Source organism: Eptatretus burgeri, chromosome 16 (assembly GCF_056783735.1).
Source record: "Eptatretus burgeri isolate ZD-2024b chromosome 16, Ebu_testis_v1, whole genome shotgun sequence".
NCBI lineage: Eukaryota > Metazoa > Chordata > Myxini > Myxiniformes > Myxinidae > Eptatretus > Eptatretus burgeri.
Window position 1 is genome coordinate 23,374,248 of NC_140976.1, and position 22,519 is coordinate 23,396,766.

Sequence of the window (22,519 nt, forward strand, 5' to 3'; positions counted from 1 at the left end):
AGGAAAGGGCCTTCCCCAAACTGTTGCCACAAAGTTGGAAGCATAGAATTGTCTGGAATGTCATTGTATGTTGTAGCATTAAGATTTCCTTTCACTGGAACTAAGGGGCCTAGCCTGAACCATGAAAAACAGCCCCACACCATTATTCCTCCTCCACCAAACTTTACAGTTGGCACTATGCATTCGGGCAGGTAACGTTCTCCTGGCATCTGCCAAACCCAGATTTGTCTGTCAGACTGACAGATGGTGAAGCGTGATTCATCACTCCAGAGAACACGTTTCCACTGCTGCAGAGTCCAACGGTGGTGAGCTTTACACCACTCCAGCCAACGCTGGCATTGTGCATCAGCTGCTCGGTCATGCAAACACATTTCATGAAGCTCTCAACGAACAGTGTTTGTGCTGACATTGCTTCGAGTCAGTTTGGAGCTCGGAAGTAAGTATTGCATCCGACGACAGACAATTTTTCCGAGTTACGTGCTTCAGCACTCGGCGGTCCTGTTCTGTAAGCTTATGTGGTCTACCACTTTGCGGCTGAGCTATTGTTGTTCTGAGACGTTTCCACTTCACAATAATAGCACTTACAGTTGACCGGGCCTGCTCCAGCAGGACAGAAATTTGATGAACTCACTTGTTGGAAAGATGGCATCCTATGACAGTGCCACATTGAAAGTCACTGAACTCTTCATTTCAGCCCATTCGACTATCAATGTTTGTCTTTGGAGATTGCATGGCTCTGTGCTTCATTTTATACACCTGGGTGCAGCTGAAATAGCCGAATCCCCAAAATCAATGGGGTGTCCACATACTTTTGGTGATGTAGTGTATGTATATGTGGTACATATATATGTATACTGTATGTATATACAATGCCTATAGAAAGTGTACACTCCTTTTCAAATTTTTCACCTTTTGTTGCCTTATAGCCTGGAATTAAATTGCCTTAAATGAGACTTTTTCCACCTTTTATTTACACATCGTAACCCACAACTTCCAAGTGAAAAACAAATTCTACAAATTTCAGAAAATTAATTAAAAATACAAAACTTGAATATCTTCGTTAGATAAGTGTCCACCCCCCTTACAAAAAAATTAGCTTTGATGTAACCAATCACCTTCAAAATCACACACCAAGTTAATTGGCCTCCATCTGTGTTAAATTGTAGTGATTCTGATTATTTCAGAATAAAATCAGCTGTTCCTGTAGGTTTCCTCTGCTGGGGAGTGCATTTCACAGCAAAAACTCAACCATGAACACAAAGGAGCTTTCAAAAGACCTCTGGGATGAAGTTGTGGAAAAGCACAGATTAGGGGATGTGTATAAATATATTTCAAAGGCCTTGAATATCCCTTGGATTACAGTCAAGACAGTCATTAAGAAGTGGAAGGCATATGGTGCCACCAAGAGCCTGCCTAGATTAGGCCGTCCCTCCAAACTGGATGACCAAATAAGGAGGCAAATGATCAGAGAGGCCACCAAGAGGCCAGGTGCAAATTTGAAAGAGCCACACACCTTTATGGCAAAGACTGGTCACTGTGTGCATGTCACAAAAATATCCCAAGCATTCCTCAATCTGGCCTGGATGGTAAGGTGGCAAGAAGGAAGCCATTACTCAAAAAGCCCACCTTGAGTCCCGTATGGGGTATGCAAAAAAACGCTCCAGAGATTCTGAAGCCATGTGGCAAAAAGTTTTTTGGCTGATGAAACCAAGTTGGAACTTTTTGGCCTAAATGGAAAATGTTACGTTTGGTAAAAAACCCACCATAGCACATCACCCAAAGAACACCATCCCTACTGTGAAGCATGGTGGTGGTAACATCATGTTATGGGAATGTTTCTCATCAGCAGGGACTGGGGCACTTGTCAGGATAGAAGGGAAAATGGATGGAGCAAAATGCAGAAAATCCGAGAGGAAAACCTGCTGCCCTCTGAAAGAAAGCTGAAATTGGGATGAAAGTTCACCTTTCAGCATTACAATGACCCGGGTACGCAGCCAAAGCTACACTGGAGTGGCTAAGAAACAAAAAGATAAAAGTCCATGAGTGGCCCAGTCAGAGCCCCGCCCTAAATCCAATCGAAAATCTGTGGCATGACTTGAAGATTGCTGTCCATCAACACTCCCTACACAACTTGACTGAACTTGAACAGTTTTGGACAGACGAATGGGCAAACACTGCCCAATCAAAGTGTGCAAAATTTGTGGAGACCGATCCCAACAGCCTCACAGCTGCAATTGCTGTCAAAGGTGCTTCCACCAAGTATTAACTCAGGGGGAAGAAGGTGGTGGTGGGGGGGGTGGACACTTATCCAACAAAGATATTCTCGTTGTGTTTATTTCATTAATTTTCTGAAATCTGTAAAATTTATTTTTCACTCGGAAGTTGTGGGCTTAGGATGTGTAAATATGGTAAAAGTCTGATTTATTGTAATTTAAGTCCAGGCTATAAGGCAGCAAAAGGTGAAAATTTTGAAAGTGGGTGAAGACTTTATATAGACACTGCATATTATATGTTGTAATATTGTACTGTATTTGTGCCTTATCCTGTCTTCAGAAGAATACACCTTACAGATTACACCCTGGGATGAGGAATCTGTCTGGAACTTTTTCGGAGATGGTGTGGGGGGATGGGGGTTGAGGGGGGGGGAGACAGGTGTTGGTCCAAAATTTAATTGTACTTGCATACAGAAGAGCATGCATCTTTTTCAGTTTGATGAAGTGGGTTCTATAATCTTGTCCTGGCATATGGGAACAATGGTTCATGAGTGGTACTGCAAAATCGAGAAAGTAGGCCATTGTATGTTAGTGATATTGTATGCATGGCATTGTTTGTAGGCCAGATCATACATTCAAAGTGTCTCCATAAATTCCTGAGCAAATTTTTACGTTCATTGCTGATGCTATCAAACGTTCTCTCAAACACCATTGAAGTCCAGTGGACAACTCTGAAACATAATGCAAATTCCATTGCAGCTGTTTTGTTTTTTTAATAATACCCTATTAATCTGACCCAGCAATTGTTTTAAATACATGTTTCACTATCATAGCACAACCGTTATCAGCCATTAAAACAAAAACATCTTAACACAAGAGCAAACCTGTTTTACGTTTCGAATTACAGTTAAAACTTGAGTGCCCCCTGCTGTCCTCCCTGGTTTATGACGTAAACTTTTACTTCAAAGACAGCTCTATTAGCAGGTCCAGCTTTGGAACCTCAGGCAAGTGTAACTCTGCAAATTTCAGACCAATGTGTTCTGACACCTTTCACTGAGTGTGAACAATCGTGATGTCGGACCTACCTGAAAACCTTGATCATTATAAAGATGTTTCAGCTTTGTCAGCTGCTCGTCAAGGTCTTGGGAGTTTTCGGTGTGCTTCTTTTGTACAATCTGCCGTCCTGTCTTGATGACACTTTCTACTTCACTCTTGATCTCACTCAAGGTCTTGTAAAGTTGCTAGGAAGGGAGCGAAAGTGGCCACATGTCAGGAAACACGAGAGGTTGCAACAGAATAATGATGACAAAACACGCATCATTCGTGTTTGAATCGATAAAATGTCCACACATCATGTTAGAATTAGTTTAGTTGCAATGTCAAAGTAATAATGCCAGAAAAAAATATTTGCCTCTTTTCAGATGAACCATCTGCTTCAGTCAGTCGCAGTGAGAGACTATAAAATAACATTGGATATAAACGGGTGGATATTTATTAATAACTTAAGATTATACCAAAAGTGACATGAGTCTGAAACTTTGGGGAAGCAGCAAAACAACCTTGCACAGGTAGGTGCATCATACTGTGCCTACACCTGAATAGTGCACATTACTTATTTTATTACATATGGTTCTTGCCACATCTAATTGACTGATGTACACCTACTTGAGCACAATTGGTGCTCAAGTAGGTGTACATCAGTCAATTCATATATCTTCTTCTTCTTTCGGCTGCTCCCGTTAGGGGTCGCCACAGCGGATCATCCGTATGATCCGCATAGTGATTTGGCACATGTTTTACGCCGGATGCCCTTCCTGACGCAACCCTGGTCGCCTCTTACGACACATGGATATGGTACACCTATTTTAACCGGGGTATACACCGGCCCAGTACACTGGTACTCATTTCGCCGACCTCAGAAGGAAGACAGGCTGAGTCAACCCCCTGGTGTATTAATTCAGTGGCCCAACGGGGCTTGAACTCAGAACCTTTTGGATCCCAAGCCGCTGCCCTAACCACTGTGCCAACACCAGGCTATCAGTCAATTCATATATATATATATATATATATATATATATATATATATATATATATATATATATATATATATATATATATATATATATATATATATATATATATATATATATACAGTCAAAGCTCGTTACTATGCCACCTCGCTTCTATGCCACTCTCCCTATAAAACCACTTTTGCTCGGTCCCGACAAAATTCAATACAAAATAAATTTACTATGCCACCCCCTACTCTCGCTACCATGCCACTACTGTGTGACTGTTAAAAGGCACGAGTCGTAAAAAAGTCTGTATTGCGCAGTGCTCGATTATCACACTCACGTCCAAAGGCGAAGCGACGAACTACAGTCCAGCTGCGCACAACATAACTCAATACGTACGCGCATTGTCAGACTGTGTCAAAACACGCGATTCTTCTCCCCGATGCCAGCCACAACAAGCCAATCACAACACGCACAACGAGACACAAAAAAGCGCGAGCACACACACAGACACGCAGGCACACGTACAACAGTGACATCATTTTTTTTCAAATTCAGCCCATAATGTCAGCTCAGAAACGCAAGCGAACCGACTTTACGCTGAAGGAGAAGAAGGAGATCATCGATGCCGCAAAGAAAGAGCCGAATCAGTCCAAGTTGGCCAGGGAGATTAGCAAGAAATGGGGCGTTGAAGTTAAGAGAACCACCGTGAAGGGCATTCTCAGCAAGAAGGATGCAATCGAGGCTGCAATCAAAGCTGGATTTCCATCGAAGCGCATGAAGTTGACGCAGGCTCACGACCCGAAGCTTGATGAGGGAGTGCTCATGTGGCTGAAGCAATCAAGAGGACAGAATGTGCCTGTCAGCGGCGATCTGATCAAGGAGAAGGCGATGAAACTGGCCGAGCTGATGCACATCCCAGACTTCATGGCGAGCGACGGTTGGTTGGGCAATTTCAAGAAGCGCCACGGCATCACGTTCAAGACAGTGCAGGGCGAAGCTGGAGCGGTGGATTTGCAATCCCTTCTTGAGTGGCAACAACAGGTTCTCCGGCCCTTACTCGGGCAGTTCTCCGCAGACGACGTCTTCAACCTGGACGAGACTGGACTCTTCTGGCAGCTGCTTCCGAACAAGACCATGGCTTTCAGGGGAGAGCGGTGTACTGGAGGAAAGAAAAGCAAGCAAAGGATCACTCTTCTGGTGATTGGCAATTCCAAGAAACCCCGTGCCTTCAAGAACAAAGAGATCCCGGCCAAGTACAAGGCGAACTCGAAGGCGTGGATGACGGCGGAGCTTTTTGAGGAGATGTTGCGTGTGTGGGATGGACGACTTGGCCAGCAGGGACGCAGAGTGCTGGTCTGTCTCGTTAACTTCTCTGGCCACCCTCCCGAGCTCGAGCTGAACAACATCCAACTGGTCTTCTTCCCACCCAACACGACAGCCAATTCGCAACCAATGGATCAGGGAATCATAGAGAATCTCAAGCGCCACTACAAGAAGCTCCTGCTATGCCGCCGGCTTGAGGCCATAGACGAGGGAAAGGAGTTCAAGTTCACGTTGCTCGACGCTCTACACATCGCCCGGCGTGCTTGGGAGCAGGTCGGCAAGTCGACGATCAGGAACTGTTTCGGGAAGGCCAAGTTCATCGAAGAGGAGATCCAAACTGAGCCACAGGATGCGGAGCTGCCCGACATCTGGGAAGCTCTGCCTGCCGAGGAAAAGATGCACGAGAACGAGGAGATCGAGCTGTCTGACTTTCTCGAAGCCGACGAGCGCCTCGCGACTGGCGGGTATTTCACGCTGGAGGAGATTGCGGAGGAGATTCTGTGCAGTGAGGAGCCGGTGGAAAGCGAAGATGACGAGGTAACTGTCGAGGAGGAAATCGTTCCGTTCGAGGAAGCCCAGCGCGCTTGTAGCACCATCCGGAAGTTCATGCAGCAGAGAAGCGGGAAGCCCGGTGTGATGCAAGCGTGCGATCGGCTAGACAACGAGATGCACGAGATACGCCGAAAGAAGATGCGCCAGCCGACGATTCTTGAAAGCTTTGTGTGCCGTGAATTTCTCGCCATGCCATATGTTAGTGTGTGAACTCTGTTAGTGTGTGTATGTTCTCCGTTCGCTTAGCTTATACAACAGTCGTGCCTTTTACTTGCTGGAATAAATTTTGTCTAAAGATTAACTACAGATGGGTAACTTGAGAAAATAAGGCCGTTTTCACAAAATCTCGTTACTATGCCACTCTCGCTACTATGCCACTTTTGCTAGGTCCCGACGGGTGGCATAGTAACGAGCTTTGGCTGTGTATATATATATATATATATATATATATATATATATATATATATATATACACATATATATATATATATACACATATATATATATACACATATATATATATATATATATATATATATATATATATATATACATATATATATATATATATATATATATATATATACATATATATATATATATATATATATATATATATATATATATATATATATATATATATATATATATATATATATATATATATATATATATATATATATATATATATATATATATATATATATATATATATACATACATATATTATATTGCAAAAAAATGGCCATATATATATACAGTATTTCATTTTTTTTAGACCAAACTTGATGGAGCGGTGAGGCACAAATTTATGTCCCACATAGCGAAAGTTGCATGATCTGTGAGAAGCAATGGCCATCGACCACACCAGCACATTGCTCATGCTTCACTGCCCATGTACCAGGAGGTGCGGCTGTGTGGTCGGGTTGAATAATAAACCAAAACAGCCCTTCCAACCTGATAAATGCAAAAGGCATTAAATGGCGTGTGCGCATGAGTACCGCTTCGCCTCCAACCCGGATGGCTTCAGCAGATCATACTCAAGTCTATTTTTTTAAATGAGGATTTAAAGCACATTACTTCTGCACTGACCACAGTTTTAAAATAAACTCGAGTGTATGGTCTGCTGAAGCCATCCGGGACAGAGGCGAAGCCATGCTGATGCACACCTGGCGTTTAATGTCGTGTTGCATTTATTGGGTCGGAAGGGCTCTGTTTTGGCTTCCATATGCATATATATATATATATATATATATATATATATATATATATATATATATATATATATATATATATATATATATATATATATATATATATATATATATATATATATATATATATATGTCGAAGCTCATGGATGAGCGAGAATCTCGCAAGTATTAGGACATAACAGAACAAAAGAACAGTAGAAAGAAAGTAGGGGAGGACACAATAGCGGTATTGAGGGACAAAATAGAGGGACACTTGGAGAAATAAGGGATGTGGGGAAGAATAAAGAGTAGGAGAGGACCTACATGGTGGACAAGATGGATACAGAAGCAAAGTATCAGGGGGGGAAATTTGGAAAGAGGTGGGCCTGGGGAGGGTGAATGGGGGTATAAAAGATCAAGGTTTTGGATTGAAGGAATAAAGGAATAACTTGGATGCAGTAGTTGCTTGTCCATGAGACATCAGCCCAAAAGCAATGGATTGCAATTTTTATTTTTAACGTCAGCATGTGTGCGTAAGTCGACTTGACAGCCAGCTTATATTTTCCATCCTATAAATATCTCACATCATGGTCCAGTGCTCTGCTAACGAAGCGTTAAGACTAGTCTCATTTCATTCAGATTGAGAACTACAAATGACATGCAGCAAAATCGAAAATAGGCCACGAGTTGAATGCAGCTCAGCAAAACCTGAAGGGCCAGCAATTGGATTTCCTAATGGCTCAGTCATGCTTCACACACTATTAATGCATCCAAATAATCACCAAACGAGGGCCCACTCCACCATTACATTTATTAAAGCAATTATGATGGAACAAGTTTCAGCAGCGTAGTTAGAATCAATTATGCCTTAATAACCGTAACGCTCATTCCTAACACTGCTCAGGTGAGTATGGCCTCACATCTGAGAATGAAGGTCAAGAGGTCACACTCCATATGAAATCCCACATTTCCACATGTACAAGTGACATTTGGCCACTGAATGGTGAGCACTGGAATATCTCAATGTGGGGTTGTGCAACAATGACAATGGAGTTGCAGACACCACTGGACTTCACTATATACAAACGCACACATATATCTTGAAACGGCACATCCTCGTTATGTTTCTCCAAGGAGACATTAAAAGGAAGCTGTCTTGTTTGCACTCATTCATGAAAGTAATAAATCCAATGGCATCTTCTGAATATGATTCAGCATCTGGGTTGATACTATGACCAATAAATCCTTCCGAGACATTAAATGAATATGTTGGATTTCAACACTGGCATGACGAGCCAAATGTCCTCTTTCTTGTGTCCAAACTATTTAATTTTATTCAACATGGCTTTTGTTCTTGATGGCATTCTTTCTGACAAAGTGCACTGGCTTCATGCTATCAGTACAAAAGCCTTCCTTTCTTGAGTTTCTCGGCAAAGTGGGAATAGTTGTGATGACATCCTCAGTCGAGGAAAAGCATCTTCAATTTAAATTGTTTTTCATGGATGGAAACATGGGCTTGGTTGGTTGGTGAGGTAAGACCTGAAAAATCCCATGAATTCACTTGGCCACAAAATCAGTGTTTTGTAGTAAGTGCTGCATTTGACTCAAAAAAGTTGGTCACTCAAGGTCTTATAAAATTACTCAGAAGGGAGTGAAAGCATGCCTGATCCGAGGTGGTCATGCAACACCTTGTGGTGGTCGATGCCATGTACCGTTGCCGCCTGTGGAATAGAGGATTACACTATCTTCCGAGCTCCGATAACCGCAAGAAGTTTCATGAGGAGGAGAAAGTTTTTTTCCATCGGCATCATCACACAATTCCCATTCCACAAAGAACACTTCATAACTAAACTTTCGGTGGAAACATGGAGAAGCTGATGGACTGTGAATTGCCTTAAGGATTTGCATTTGGCAAACCTTAGTACATCGTTCTGTGAGCTGGTGGAAAGCTATGATCCACTCAATACATTCAGAAAAAGTCCTGCAATATCATGTGAATTTGGGGATAATCGTATAAATGTGTTCAATTAATGTTCTCCAGCAATTGGTGCTTTGCGTTTCTGAGGAATGAAAGACAATAAGTGGCTCCTCAAATTTAAGCCCTGAAAATATAATTTGTGGTTACCAAGTTCACTTCCTTACCTGGGTGGTCGGTCTTGAAAGGTGAGTCAATAAGCAACCCATGATGCCGGTAATTAATTCAAAGTCAATAAAATTCCCAAAGTTCACTCTAATTTATTTTTTGTTTTTGTTTTTACACTTTATCAGCCTCCCTTTTGTGGTTCCTCCATCATACCATGCAGTGGTCAAGCTGGGCTTGTACTGCCTCAGGCTCAGAGCTGTGCAGCCGAACCAGGGGAACCTCTCGTCCAACATCAGCCAAGATGCGTTGGCATTGCGCCAAACGCCGATCGAAGTCTGCTGGTTTGTGGAACAGACGCAGCCGGACCCGTAAGTCTGCCAGGTGAGTCTGAATAGAGCAAAGTGGTCAAACATGGGGGTTAGAAATAGCTAAAGGGGATTGTTGTTCTTTAAAGAGTCAAACATTCATACAATTATAAACTGTAACAGTGACAATGAATAATTCAGTTTGCACATGTCTGCCTATGCTATCAGTCTCAAATAGTAAACCATTTAACAGGTTGAATGAAGGACTAGTCAAAACATTCGCAAAAATGTTTGAATTTGGGGACTTTATGCTGCGGATACCAAATACTGCTGCACTGCTACACCCCCTCCCCCACAGTGTAGCACCTCCCCACTGCCGAGTTGAGGCCACATCTGCAGGTAATTGAGATCCCATGGCCTTGCAGGGAATAAATGCTGATTGTTATTGCTGAGTATGAATGTGGGAATATTCCACTTGGTCACGTGCAACTTGATATGTGCTCTGGAAGGCAGGTAGTCCGTGAAATTGGAAGGGCAAAGTTGTGACTAGTTAGCAGTCTAAAAATTGCATGTTCACTTTGTTCAATAGACGTTGCTCATCACTGTAATAGGTCCAATATTGCAAAAACAGTTGAAAACCAAACACCAGAGAGAGTACCTATTAGTGATGGTTCAGAATGCATATTCAAGGAAACCAAAGTCTGCAACAGCAACAAGTTCGCTTTTGCAAATTGAAAGTACTTTTGCCCCGGTAACACCCCGGTACGCTGCCTTCCCTTTCCCTCACGCTGCCTTCCCTTCCCCTCTCCTCATGCTGCCCTCCCTTCCCCTCACACTGCCCTCCCTTCCCCTCACACTGCCCTCCCTTCCCCTCACACTGCCTTCCCTTCCTCTCTCCTCATCCTGCCCTCCCTTCCTCTCATGCTGCCTTCCCTTCCCCTACCCTCATGCTGCCTTCCCATCCTCATGTTGCCTTCCCTTCCACCAGCCATCCTCACTTCCCCCCTCCTCACTCTGCCTCCCTCACTCCCCCACCCTTCCTCGCAACCTATCCCTCCTTTCTCCCTCCCACCATTCAAGTTGTAACTAGTTGCTCAGTTGTGGCTAGTGTGAGTACCCTTAATAAGTTCAATATCCACTGCGAAGGCAAATAAAGATCTGATGATCTTGCCCCAATTTGACCTCTAAATCTGCTGAACAGCAAATCATCAATCTCAAATGGAACCTCCGAAAAGTCTCCTTAGGCAGCTGTACATATAACATTAAAAAGTTGTACAAATGGCTGGATTTTCTTGAAAGCATGCCAGCAGAAAGAAAAAAAAGAACTGAAATTTTAATTACATTTAGCCCAAAGAAGCACTTTTCAAGTATTTCCCTTGACGTGTAGCCTCGCAGGAAATTAATAATTTGGGGAGAGAATAAAAAGAAAATTTTAATTTTATAACTCCCCGTCTCTTCCTTCACCTGCCTGCTCAACTTCCCCACTTCCCCTTCCCCTGCAGGCCAAAGATTAACACAAATCTGCACTTTGTGTTTTGACAAGAACTTTGTCACACCTTAACTATAAAACAAACGACAGTATGAAAACACAACTCTTATAAAGATGCTGAATGGAAATGAGATTCTCTGGCTAATTACAATATTTTTTTAATGACTACATTCCTTTGATAATGAAACTCATTCTAAAGAATGATAAGTGCCAAAGCTTGGGCAGTGCTTTTTAAAGGGTCACAATCAAAAACTCTACAAAGTAGGATCACAGCAAAAAAAAAATAAGACTCGGATCTTGCCAAAAGGTAACCACGTGTGACTTCTTTAAGGTCACACTGAGGTGAACAGAGCTGCTATCCACCAGGAGTGACTCCTTGAGGAATATCTGCCTACGAGAGATTCCGATGAGAATCGTTCTACAGATTAACCATGAAAAATATGCGTTTGCCTTATAACGTCACCAAATGACGTCATAATGTCTCAAGCTTGACATAACTAGAAAGCACTCACCGAGGTGTTCAATTTGAGGTATTACACGATATGGTACCTAAGATTTCAAAATTTGACCTTGGGGTCAAAAACTTTCAACCTCCAGCGCTAACCATGAAGGTCAAGGCCGATCTCCACCAAAAATTAATCAGCTGAGCGCCAGACCATGAACTGTATTCTCATGAAGTTTGAAGACAATCCGATCAAAATTACTCAAAAAATAAGGGTTTCGTCAACTCCCCTAATTTGCGACAAAGTGACCTTGACCTTTGACCTTGACATTGAAAATTTTATGCGCTGAAAGGGACCTCTATAGGACTCTGATATGTGAAGTTACAAAAATTTCCAATGATAACTGTGCTCTGCAGAGTGATCGATACGTGATTACAGACAAACAAAACAAAACAAAAAAAATTAAAAAAAACATACAAGCTGACTAACATATCTTGCAAAAACTTCGTTTTGGCAAGATAACTAGAACGGCACTTAGTAGAGCATGTGCCTCCACCAGACTGAGCTGTTTACATTTTACATCCTCCTGACAGGCCAGATCTGCATTGGGACCATTCATCCTCATCACACAACACAATATAATTGGCTTGTTCTTGTCACCTACCCAACCTGACCAGCAAGTTTTGACCGAATCCGTCTCCAATTTTTTGAGATATCGTGATGTATATTAGTTTAGCCCGATCTCTCAATGGTGAATAATCACTTAAAAATGATCAGGTCCAGATCCGGATTCGGATCTTCACAAAAATATAATCAATTTGCCTTTGTCCATCCATCCATTGGGACCATACTCTGTGCAGAGCGTTGGTGCTGCCTAAGCAGTCTCCTTGGCTATTGGGCACAATTCTGGACGGGTCGCCACTCCGACACAGGATACCAGCAAGCTGGCACTCATTTTGCCGAGCTCAGAAGGATGACAGGCAGAGTCAACCCCACCTGGTATTAATTCAACATCCGAGTCTTTCTCACACGCCCAACATGTCCACCAAGTTTCATTCGAATCCGTCCACAACTTTTTGAGATATCGTGATAAATATTAGTTTCACCCGATCTCAAAATGGTGAAGAATCACTCTTGGGTCCAGATCCAGATCTTCACCAAATATCGAATCAATTTGTCTTTGATACACACCCAAATTGTCCAGCAAGTTTTGTCCAAGTCCATCAATAACTTTTTGAGATATTATGCTCAGACAAGCAGACGAACAGGGGTGAAAACATAACCTCCGTCCAACTTTGAGTGGCGGAGGTAACCAGTGCTTTGGACATCAAACTACAAGATGATGTCCCATCTTCGCTTTGAAAGCCACAAACAGCACCAACGGTTTGTGCCTGAGACATGGCTGTAGGGTTCGAGTGTAATCATCGGATTGAAGGCGTTCACAGGTCCATAATCAACGATAAAGGACAGCATTGAAGTGATGTGTGTTGAGGCGAATATAACACAAATGGACAAAGGCAGAATAAAGTCTCTGAGTGGTTTACATCACATCACCATTTGTATACAGGAAGAGGTGCACGTAATACTGTATATGTGCACGTAATAAGCATAATAAATTCGTTCCTTAGTATCACTACATATCCCCTCTTTTGAAGACAAACATCCACATTCATCCTGTTGAGTTATAAAAGATTATACACTTTAAAAAAAAAGTTCAGTTGATGAAGAATGTTTGTGAAGCTCGTTGGAGTCAATAGCATTGAAGTAATGTCATCAAAAGGTCAAAACCACGTTTACTCGAGTGTAATTGAAGAACTGGAGTAGTTACCTAGTGAGACATCTAGTTTGACTTCTCCTTTTACCAATGTGTGCACACGCGCACATGCGCGCGCGCGCGCACACACACACACACACACACACACACACACACACACACACACACACACACACACACACACACACACACACACACACACACTTCTACTTTTACCAATAGATGCAAAAATCTAGTCAAATTTACCTTGTGGCCCCAGAACCAAACAAAAATATATTGTTACGGATTTCAGAATCTGGTCTAATGAATGCATCCACACATCCAGGTCCTCAGATAGTTATTTCCTTAAATGCATGTTCAGATTAGCCCCATCCCCATGTCCATGGGATCTTAAATGTGATGCATTGAGAAGGGTAAAGGATAGATCCCCTCTCTTATGGGAAGCTTTTTTTCTTGATGACAGACACGTTTACACACATTTCTTTCACGAGCTCTGAGGCCCACCCTCATTTATCCTCAGCACCGTTCTTTCGTGAGCTCTGAAGCCCGCCCTTATATTCCCTCAGCAACCAAGCTAGACGGCCCGCAGATATAAAACGAATGGCGGTCCGTTCTGAGGCGAGAGGAAAGCGGAGGCGAAAGAAAGCGGGGCGAAAGAAAGCGGGGTGAAAGAAAGCCAGGGAGGGAGAAAAGAATGAGCAGTAAGCTTGAGAAGCAAGCAAAAAGTGGGTGTAAACACGTAAAAGAGGAGAAGGAAGCGAGCGTGTGGTGCGCGTGTGGGTGTGAGCAGCGCCGCCAACAAGTGAGGCACGGGTTGGTCACCAACAACACCAAGGTCTAAACCCGCGACAGATGATCTCGATGCCCTCCAGACGTCGACTGGCATTCAAGGCTGTTGGTGAGTGGGTGCACGGCAAAGCTGGGTGCTGGCGACGGACATGACACGCACGCACACATTTCAGGACGTGTTCACTTCACAGACAACTACTCTCTGGTGAGTGAGACGATTCTCCGCCCCCCCCCCAATGATCTATTGAGTACCCATGTCTGTGTTTAGCTGTAAGTAAGTCAAGCCCCGATAAGCATCTGCTCTTTGTCTCTTTCTTGGCATTTTGATTGATTTTGCTTTGAAATTTATTCTTTATTTACCTCAGATAATAAAAAAGTTCTTTTTATTTATTTATTTTATTATTGATAAATCATTTGTCGATTTCTAACCTGTCCGTGTTTGTCCTTTCCTTCTATTGGTCTCGCATTGTCCGAACCTCGATAGACTGGGAGGTAATTGCCACAGATTTGACCAAAAATAGTCGGCACGCACCAACGGTTAAAACGCTCGGCTGCCCTAGTTAAAATCTAATCAAGATAACATTGGTGCTTTGCCGAGGGCGCGCTCCCCGCTCAGGTAACCACGTGACCTCTAGTTAAACAGAATAATTAGATGGTGGACACTGGAACTCGTGGTTGACTGGGTGGTGTTCGTGGTTCTAAAACAACCCACCGTACCACAACGTTAATTGTGAGCGGTGGCCCCAGGTCCGGATCTACCGAGGACAACCAGGGATTAATCCCCTGAGTGACAAGCTGGTGTCTCGGTATCCGTGGCTGCAACAATATATTTATAACAGCACTTCTGTGTAAGATAGTGACTCATTGGAGATATATGACTTCCCTGAAAGAATCATGAACAGATATCTCTACAGAAAGCCTGGTGTTGGCTTAACGGTTAGGATGGTTGGCTTTGGATCTTAGGGTCCTGAGATCAAGCCCTGTTGTCTGCTGAATTAACACTGGTAATAGGGTAATAGGAGTAATAGGGCTCTGGTAATAGGGGCACTGCATCAGTTGCAGAGCCACATCCCCAACCAATGGTACAACCAGCATCCACAGGCTGCACACGAGAGAGTGTGTATCTTTACAAAAATGTTCAGGGTTCCATCAAATTTCGCCAACAAACAACACACCTTTTTGGTGACACGAGAGGAGTGTGTCCTATCTCCTGTGCTCTTCAGCGTGGCATTTGATTTTGTTATGCAGCATATGGATTTCATCACATCGGGAATTCAATGGTCCAACGAGAAACTGGAAAACCTTGGTGTTGCTGATGATATTTGCCTCCTATATTATCACGTCGAAAAGATGTGAGATAAAGCAGCCGACTTGATACAAATCAGAGAGCATGATAGGACTGGATTAAAAAGTCAAAACATTGAGATATTGAGGAACAATAACTTCACTTTATATGTTTGGTGTTAGCTTAATGGTTCGGGTGGCTGGCTTTGGATCTTAGGATCTTGAGTTCAAGCCCTGTTGTCTGCTGAATTAACACCAAGTGCGGTTGATTCTGCCTGCTATCGTTTCAGGGTCGGCAAAATGAGTGCCAGCATGCTGGTATCCTGTGTCAGAGTGGCGACCCGTCCAGGATTGTGCCCAAAAGCGAAGGAGACTGCTTAGGCAGCACCAATGCTCCACACAGAATATGGGCCCAATGGATGGAGCATCACTGTGATAACAACACTCACCCTGGAGAATGAAGTAAGTCAAAAAAGTTTGCAGACCTTGGCAGTTGACAAACAGATGAAGAATGTTTCCCTGACATTAAAACAAGAATTGGAAAAGCAAACAGTGCCTTTCAAAAGTAGAGCACTCGGTGGAAATCTCAAGTCATCCGGGAGAAGGCAAAACGGAAATTATTTAATGGCAATGTTATCTCTGTGCTGCTGGATGAGGCAGAGAGCTGAAAAACCAACAAACACATTGAAAGAAAACTTTTAAGCTTCCTGTGGAGAAAAATGTGTGGAGACGACTGAACAGCTCGTGGTTTTATTTCACCTCAAATAAATAAATAAGTCCTGGAAACAGCGAGCACCCAGCCAGTGACCATAATGATGAGGAGAAGTTGATGAAGACATCCCGGCCATGTACTCAGAATGTCTAATGATGAACTTCCAAAACAGGCTTGGAAACAGATCCGAAGAGTGAAAAGGAAGAAAGGCAGACCCAGGGGTACTTGCTAAAGAACCATCTCAACTGAGGCAGACGACATCACACGAATGGTGGAAGACCTGGAAAGGCTGGCCAATAATCGAGCTGAATGGGGTCATCTCATCTCTGCCTTATGTGCTGATGGCACGGGGAGATATAGACAGCGAGGAAGATGGAAAAGGCTTGGGTTTGATTGGCTAGCTATCTTGTGCAGCTTGTGCCTGCTGGTTGCATCGTTTTCTTGGGGCAAAGCTGTGCTACTGATGCAAGCCCTCTATTACCAGTACATTGGTACTCATTTCACTAACTTCAGAAGGATGACAGGTTGACTCAACCCCACCTGGTGTAAATTCAATGGTAACAGGCACTCAAACTCAAGACCTGAAGATCTTAAGCCACCTTAACCATTAAGCTCACACCAGGCTTGTTCGATTAGCATACACCACTGGTCAAAAGTTTTAGAACACCACCATTTTTCAGTTATTACTGAAATTTAAGCAGTTCAAGTCCAGTGAATAACCTGAAATGGTACAAAGCTAAACGGTAAACTGCCAGAGGTTAAAAAAAGTTTAGGTTACCAAAAAATGAAAAATAATGTAAATTTCAGAGTTGTTAAAAAAAGCCCTTTTCAGGGAACAAGTAATTGGTTAGCAATTGCAGCTGTTCTGCAGCAATGGAAGTAAATTAAGCCTTGAAAGTTGATGCCAACAATTCCTCCAGGTGTCCCAACTTTTGTTGATTAGTTACAAACCCTCTGTCTGTATAAAAGCAGTGTTGGAACAGACTGTGTTGCTACACCCTCTGAAGCATTATTTGGACAATAATGCACTGCAGGGAGTAGTATATTGCTATCATAATGGCAAGAAAAAGACAATTAACAAAGGAAGACAGACAGACCATTATAACCCTTAAAGGTGTAGGTCTTTCCTTTCAGGAAATTGCAAAGCAGCCAAGGTGTCTCAGTACAGTTTCCTACACCATCAAAAGGCACTTGGAAACTGGAGGAAACTCTGACAGGAAGAGGTCTGGCAGACCCAAAGCCACAATACAATCAGAAGACAAATTTCTGAGTCAACAACTTGCGTGATAGGCGGCTTACAGAACAGCAGCTTCAAGCACAGATTAACACTGGTCGAAGTAAGGAAGTTTCAACTGTGTTTCAACAGTTTCAACTGTGAAGAGAAGACTTCGAGCTGCAGGTTTGACAGGTCGAGTGTCAGTAAGAAAGCCATTGCTAAGATGGCAAAATAAAAACAAAAGAGGCTTGCCTGGGCCATGAAGCACCGCTAGTGGACTACTGAAAACTGGAAGATCTTATGGACCGATGAATCAAAATTTGAAATCTTCGGTTAATCACGCAAGGTTTTTGTATGCCATCGAGTAGGCGAAAGGATGGTTCCTCAGTGTGTAACACCAACTGTCAAACATGGAGGAGGAAGCCTGATGATCTGTGGCTCGTTTGCTGGATCCAGAGTCGGCAATTTGCACAGTGTGATTGGCACCCTCAACCAAAAGGACTACCACAGCATTTTGCAGCGCCATGCAGTACCCTCTGGTCTACGCCTAGTTGGTCAGGGGTTCATCCTACAGCAAGATAACGACCCAAAACATACCTCCAGGCTATGTCAGAACTACCTTAGAAGAAAAGAACAAGACAGTAGGCTTCAAATCATGGAATGGTCAGCACAGTCTCCAGACTTAAACCCCATTGAGCTGGTTTGGGATGAACTGGACAGAAGGGTGAAAGCAAAGCAACCTACAAGTGCAACACCTTTGTGGGAACTTCTGCAACAGTGTTGGGAAGAAGTTTCCGAACAATATTTGATTTCCATTGTGGAAAGAATGCCACGAGTATGTTCGGCTGTTATATCTGCAAAAGGTGGCTACTTTGATAAGTCAAAAATTTAGATATATAAAAGTCAAAAAAATAAATATTGTTCAACAAAACGATTCCATGCTTTCTTTTTTATCTGCAATTGTTTATTTGTTCTATGCTTTAATTTCAGAGTACATTGAAACATTAAACTGCTTAAATTTCAACAAAAACTGGAAAAAATAAGGGTGTTCTAAAACTTTTGACCGGTAGTGTACGCGGCATCATCTCGTACAAAATAATATATTTGCACCGTGGGCCCACCAGGGGGCCTCACCTGCATGCACGTAAACAGACAAATCAAAACAATTCCTCGGAAATGCACAACCTTGTGAAATGTAGAAGACCAATGAGAAACAAAGCTGTTGGTAAAGCCTGATTGTAAAAAATAAATCCAAAATGGAGCTCTGCATTAATAATAAGAGAGCAAATGACCAACCATTCATTTATAACGTATGTACAGGGAAGGCAGTGAGGTGAGGGAATGAGCGCCGGTGTATTCGTGATGCGTAAGGTGGTGTAAGGATGGAGAGGGTGGGGGTGGGTGGTTGGGCGGTGCACATATTCTGCGTACCGACGATGTGCAATCGTTCTGCATTACCGAGTGCCAATCTCCATTTGAAACATTTTATTTGCAAAATGTCCCATAAATATTTTCTAAAATTTGAACTTTCAGTTATGAAGTAGAAATAACTTCAGATTGTGATATAATCGTACAGCAGTGTGGAGTTCAATGTTTGTGGGCGATTTTGGGAATGGAAGTCAATTGTAGGTTCGTGTCCATTGGTCTTTTCTTTTTGGATACTTCATGTGTTGACTGATAATTTCGTACAGTTTCAGTGTTTACTAATATGGGAGAGATTGATATATTGCATTATGATCAATGAAAGATTGTTTCATTCATTTTTCTTCCAATAAAATTTTCTCAATAGAATTCTCAACAACCTCGTACTCTTCTCAGTTAATGAAGACATATGTAGTACTTTGTATTGTGTTGAAGCCGTAAATGATGTTGGGAATACTTGCAATGTGGTATTAAATTGTGGAGACAAAGTTTCAATGTATACTGTAATAGGACTCGGTCTTCCTAACGGGTGATGTGAGACCGCCGGAGATGAACTCCGAAGATGTTCCAGACACGCAAGGACTCCACAGTGAGATGCTGTTGGGATTCAATAAATTGGCCATGTGGAGGTTTCAGCGCTTTGAAGGGAACTTGGTTACACTGGAAGGTGGTTCCGTGGCTTAAATGCACTTTCAACCCAACATGTTTAATAAATTACAACGATGGAGCCCAATGAGGAACAATAAATAAGTAAATAAATTATGGGACGAGAAACCCACAGGCATGCTCAACTAGACAGAACTAGTACCTTGCATTAATCAATTCAACTTATCACAAGCAGACTCGTTTTGCAACACAGGACAACGAGAGAATGGGATCGTGAGGAATTGGGTAGAAGTTTGTGGTTTCCCTTTTGCAGGGGCATTGAGAGGCACAGAAAGATTGTGCAGTCAGACTCTCCTGCGTTTGTGCAGACTGCTCCAGGTGCTGGCTCAATCCAGCATCCGTGTGCGACTGTGCACCGGCTCACCCTTACACCTCCTGACTCTCACACTCTGATCAATACTTTGGTGGCCAGATGGCAGCTGACGATCACAGCAGCTCCCTCACTGACAACCACTTGATGATGGTGTGCTGGCATCCACTCGGCAAATGCGACTGACGTGTGCTAACCGACTTTCTGACTGCCTGACTCATCGACACTCTCTCAACACTCAGTGCGGCTGTGTGTACCGACTCAAATTGGTGTGTGAGCCCAGCTGCTTTCTTTTTTCCACAGCACTCCCTCTTGCTGTGAGGCTTCTCTCCACCTCACAATGGTCCCGCTCACACCCACGTGTGAAAAAGTCACAAACGTGTTGTCGCCATATCATCGGAAAGTGTGCCCTTCGCACACGTGGTACAGCCATTTTCACAAGAACGTCTCGTGCTCATGCCCGCAGTATGGCCATTTTCACATGGTTATACACATGAATGGTGGGGGGGGGGGTGGTGAAAGAGGGGAAAGAAACAGATACGGGGAGACGGCAACAAGGAGTTTTTCGAAATCTGATTCTTTTGTCATTGCCAATTGTGGTTACAAAACACTTGTGCTAATATATTCATCCAGATAACTAATTAATAATTAATCCTGAAGTAATTTTTGGAACAATACTTTGTCCAGGTGGGTGGAAGGGGGAGGAGAGGGGGGAGGAGAGGCATCATGGATGCACACAAGAAATTGCTGCAATATTTGCAAAGGAAATAAAGAGAGAGCAACCAATTTTGTTCTGAGTAACCAGTTGCTGTACCATGAACACAATGCTGATGTATACATAGTACAAGCATTTAATATTGAAAACTTACCGACTTTGAATGACCCATTGAGATGTCAAAACACATAAATTGGCACAACAGGTGTTAAATCCATGCAGCACACACAGGAGAGCATGGAAGAAGGCAGAGGAGCAAAATTTCAGAGTTGATTAAAGACTCAACTATAACCATGTTAACCTCAACAAATGGGCATATTTAATCCTTAGTAGCTGCTGTGGCACATCATTTTGTAACACACTTATTTGAACCACTAGAATGGTACTCGTAGAGTGCATAGTCTCACCTCGCACACTCAGTCTGAACAAAAATACCATCGTTAACTGAACACGCGACTATTATGACCCACTGCTATTATGACCCATACATCCGTATTATCCATGCACTCTATTGTGTCAATTACATTGCCATTATCCATAGCTTTATTCATTATTGATTGATTAATAGAAAATTTAATGACCACTTTTGTGCACACTAAAGATAAATTGCGTCAATGATGGTGAATATGAAAAAAAATTCAAACTATATCCCTCATGGATAGTTAGTTGATCACATGTATGAAGTTTTGCATCGATCTGTAAGGCGGTTCCAGAGAAGATTTTTTTAATGTTTTTATTTTCAATCCAATATGGCCATCAGACCACGTGACTGATGTTCTTACATTAATTCTTCACTCACATTGGGTTGGAGATCAGATATATGAAGTATCAGATTTTTCGGATAAGAATTTTGATTCAAACCAATTATGGCTGGAATACCACTTAACTGATGACGTCATTGTTTTCACCCTATATATCCCATTGGGAGTTGATGTCATTTGCCAAGTTTCAATTTTTTTCATTGAGCAGTTTCAGAGAAAAATATGTGCAATTTTTTTTCCTTTAATCCAATATGGCTGCCATACCATGTGACCAATGGCATCAGAGTTATAAATAAAATGTTCTCTACGGGAAGTTTCTCCGACATTTAAAGTTTCGGCACGATCGGACAAGCGGTTGCAAAGAAAAATATTTTTAAAGAGAAAATATATAGATGTGGACACGTACGCATGCACACCACACCACACCACACCCCCCCCCCCCCCACACACACACACACACACACACACACACACACACACACACACACACACACACACACACACACACACACACACACACACACACACACACACACACACACACACACACTTTGGGGAAAAAGAGGGGAAAGAAAAGAGGTGGTTCCTTCCATCCATCCATTGGGACCATACTCTGTGCAGTGTTGGTGCTGCCTAAGCATTCTCCTTGGCTATTGGGCACAATCCTGGACGGGTCTCCTCTCTGACACAGGATACCAGCATCATTTTGCCGACCTTAGAAGGATGACAGCAGAGTCAACCCCACCTGGTATTATTTCAACAGCCGAAGGGAATTTGAACTCAGGATCCCAAGCCCATCAGGGTCAGGGTCAGGTATGGGAGCATGTGCCAGAACAGCGCGTCGCTGCGTCCACTTTCCGCCGGTACTCCAGGGGCCTCCGTCTGGCCATCCCCCAGGCAGATGCCAGGCCCATCCCCATCTCCTTGAGATGATGGTCAACCTGCTGCAACCATGAGGCACGTGGTCGGCCCACTGGCCTCCTCCACTCATGAGACTCCCTCGCTGAGAGAATCTGGTGAGCAGGATCAGCGTCAGGAAAACGAGCCACATGTCCATACAGCCGCAGCTGACGCTCACGGACTATGCAGGTAACAAATCTCATCCGAGTCTCTCTCAGCAACCGCTCGTTGGACACAAAATCCGACCAGCGATAGCCAAGGATTCTCCGAAGAGACCTGGTACCAAAGGAATTAAGTCTCCGTCTCAGATCCTTGGTCCAAAGTCCAAGTCTCGCACCCATAGAGCAAGAC

The 22,519-nt window shown here is 43.0% G+C and overlaps 1 protein-coding gene across 6 annotated transcripts in view; it reads right to left on the bottom strand.

Moving 5' to 3' along the window:
• LOC147010706 (dystrophin-like) overlaps positions 1–22,519 on the bottom strand; it is a 1,018,488-nt gene that overhangs the window by 582,589 nt on the left and 413,380 nt on the right. For all 6 annotated transcript variants that reach the window (XM_085859617.1, XM_085859614.1, XM_085859615.1 and 3 more), the window contains 2 exons: positions 9,596–9,769; positions 3,299–3,454 (listed from right to left, as the gene is read on the bottom strand). In XM_085859617.1, the coding sequence (XP_085715743.1) occupies positions 3,299–3,454; positions 9,596–9,769 (330 nt within the window). The remainder of the gene's footprint in view (positions 1–3,298; positions 3,455–9,595; positions 9,770–22,519) is intronic.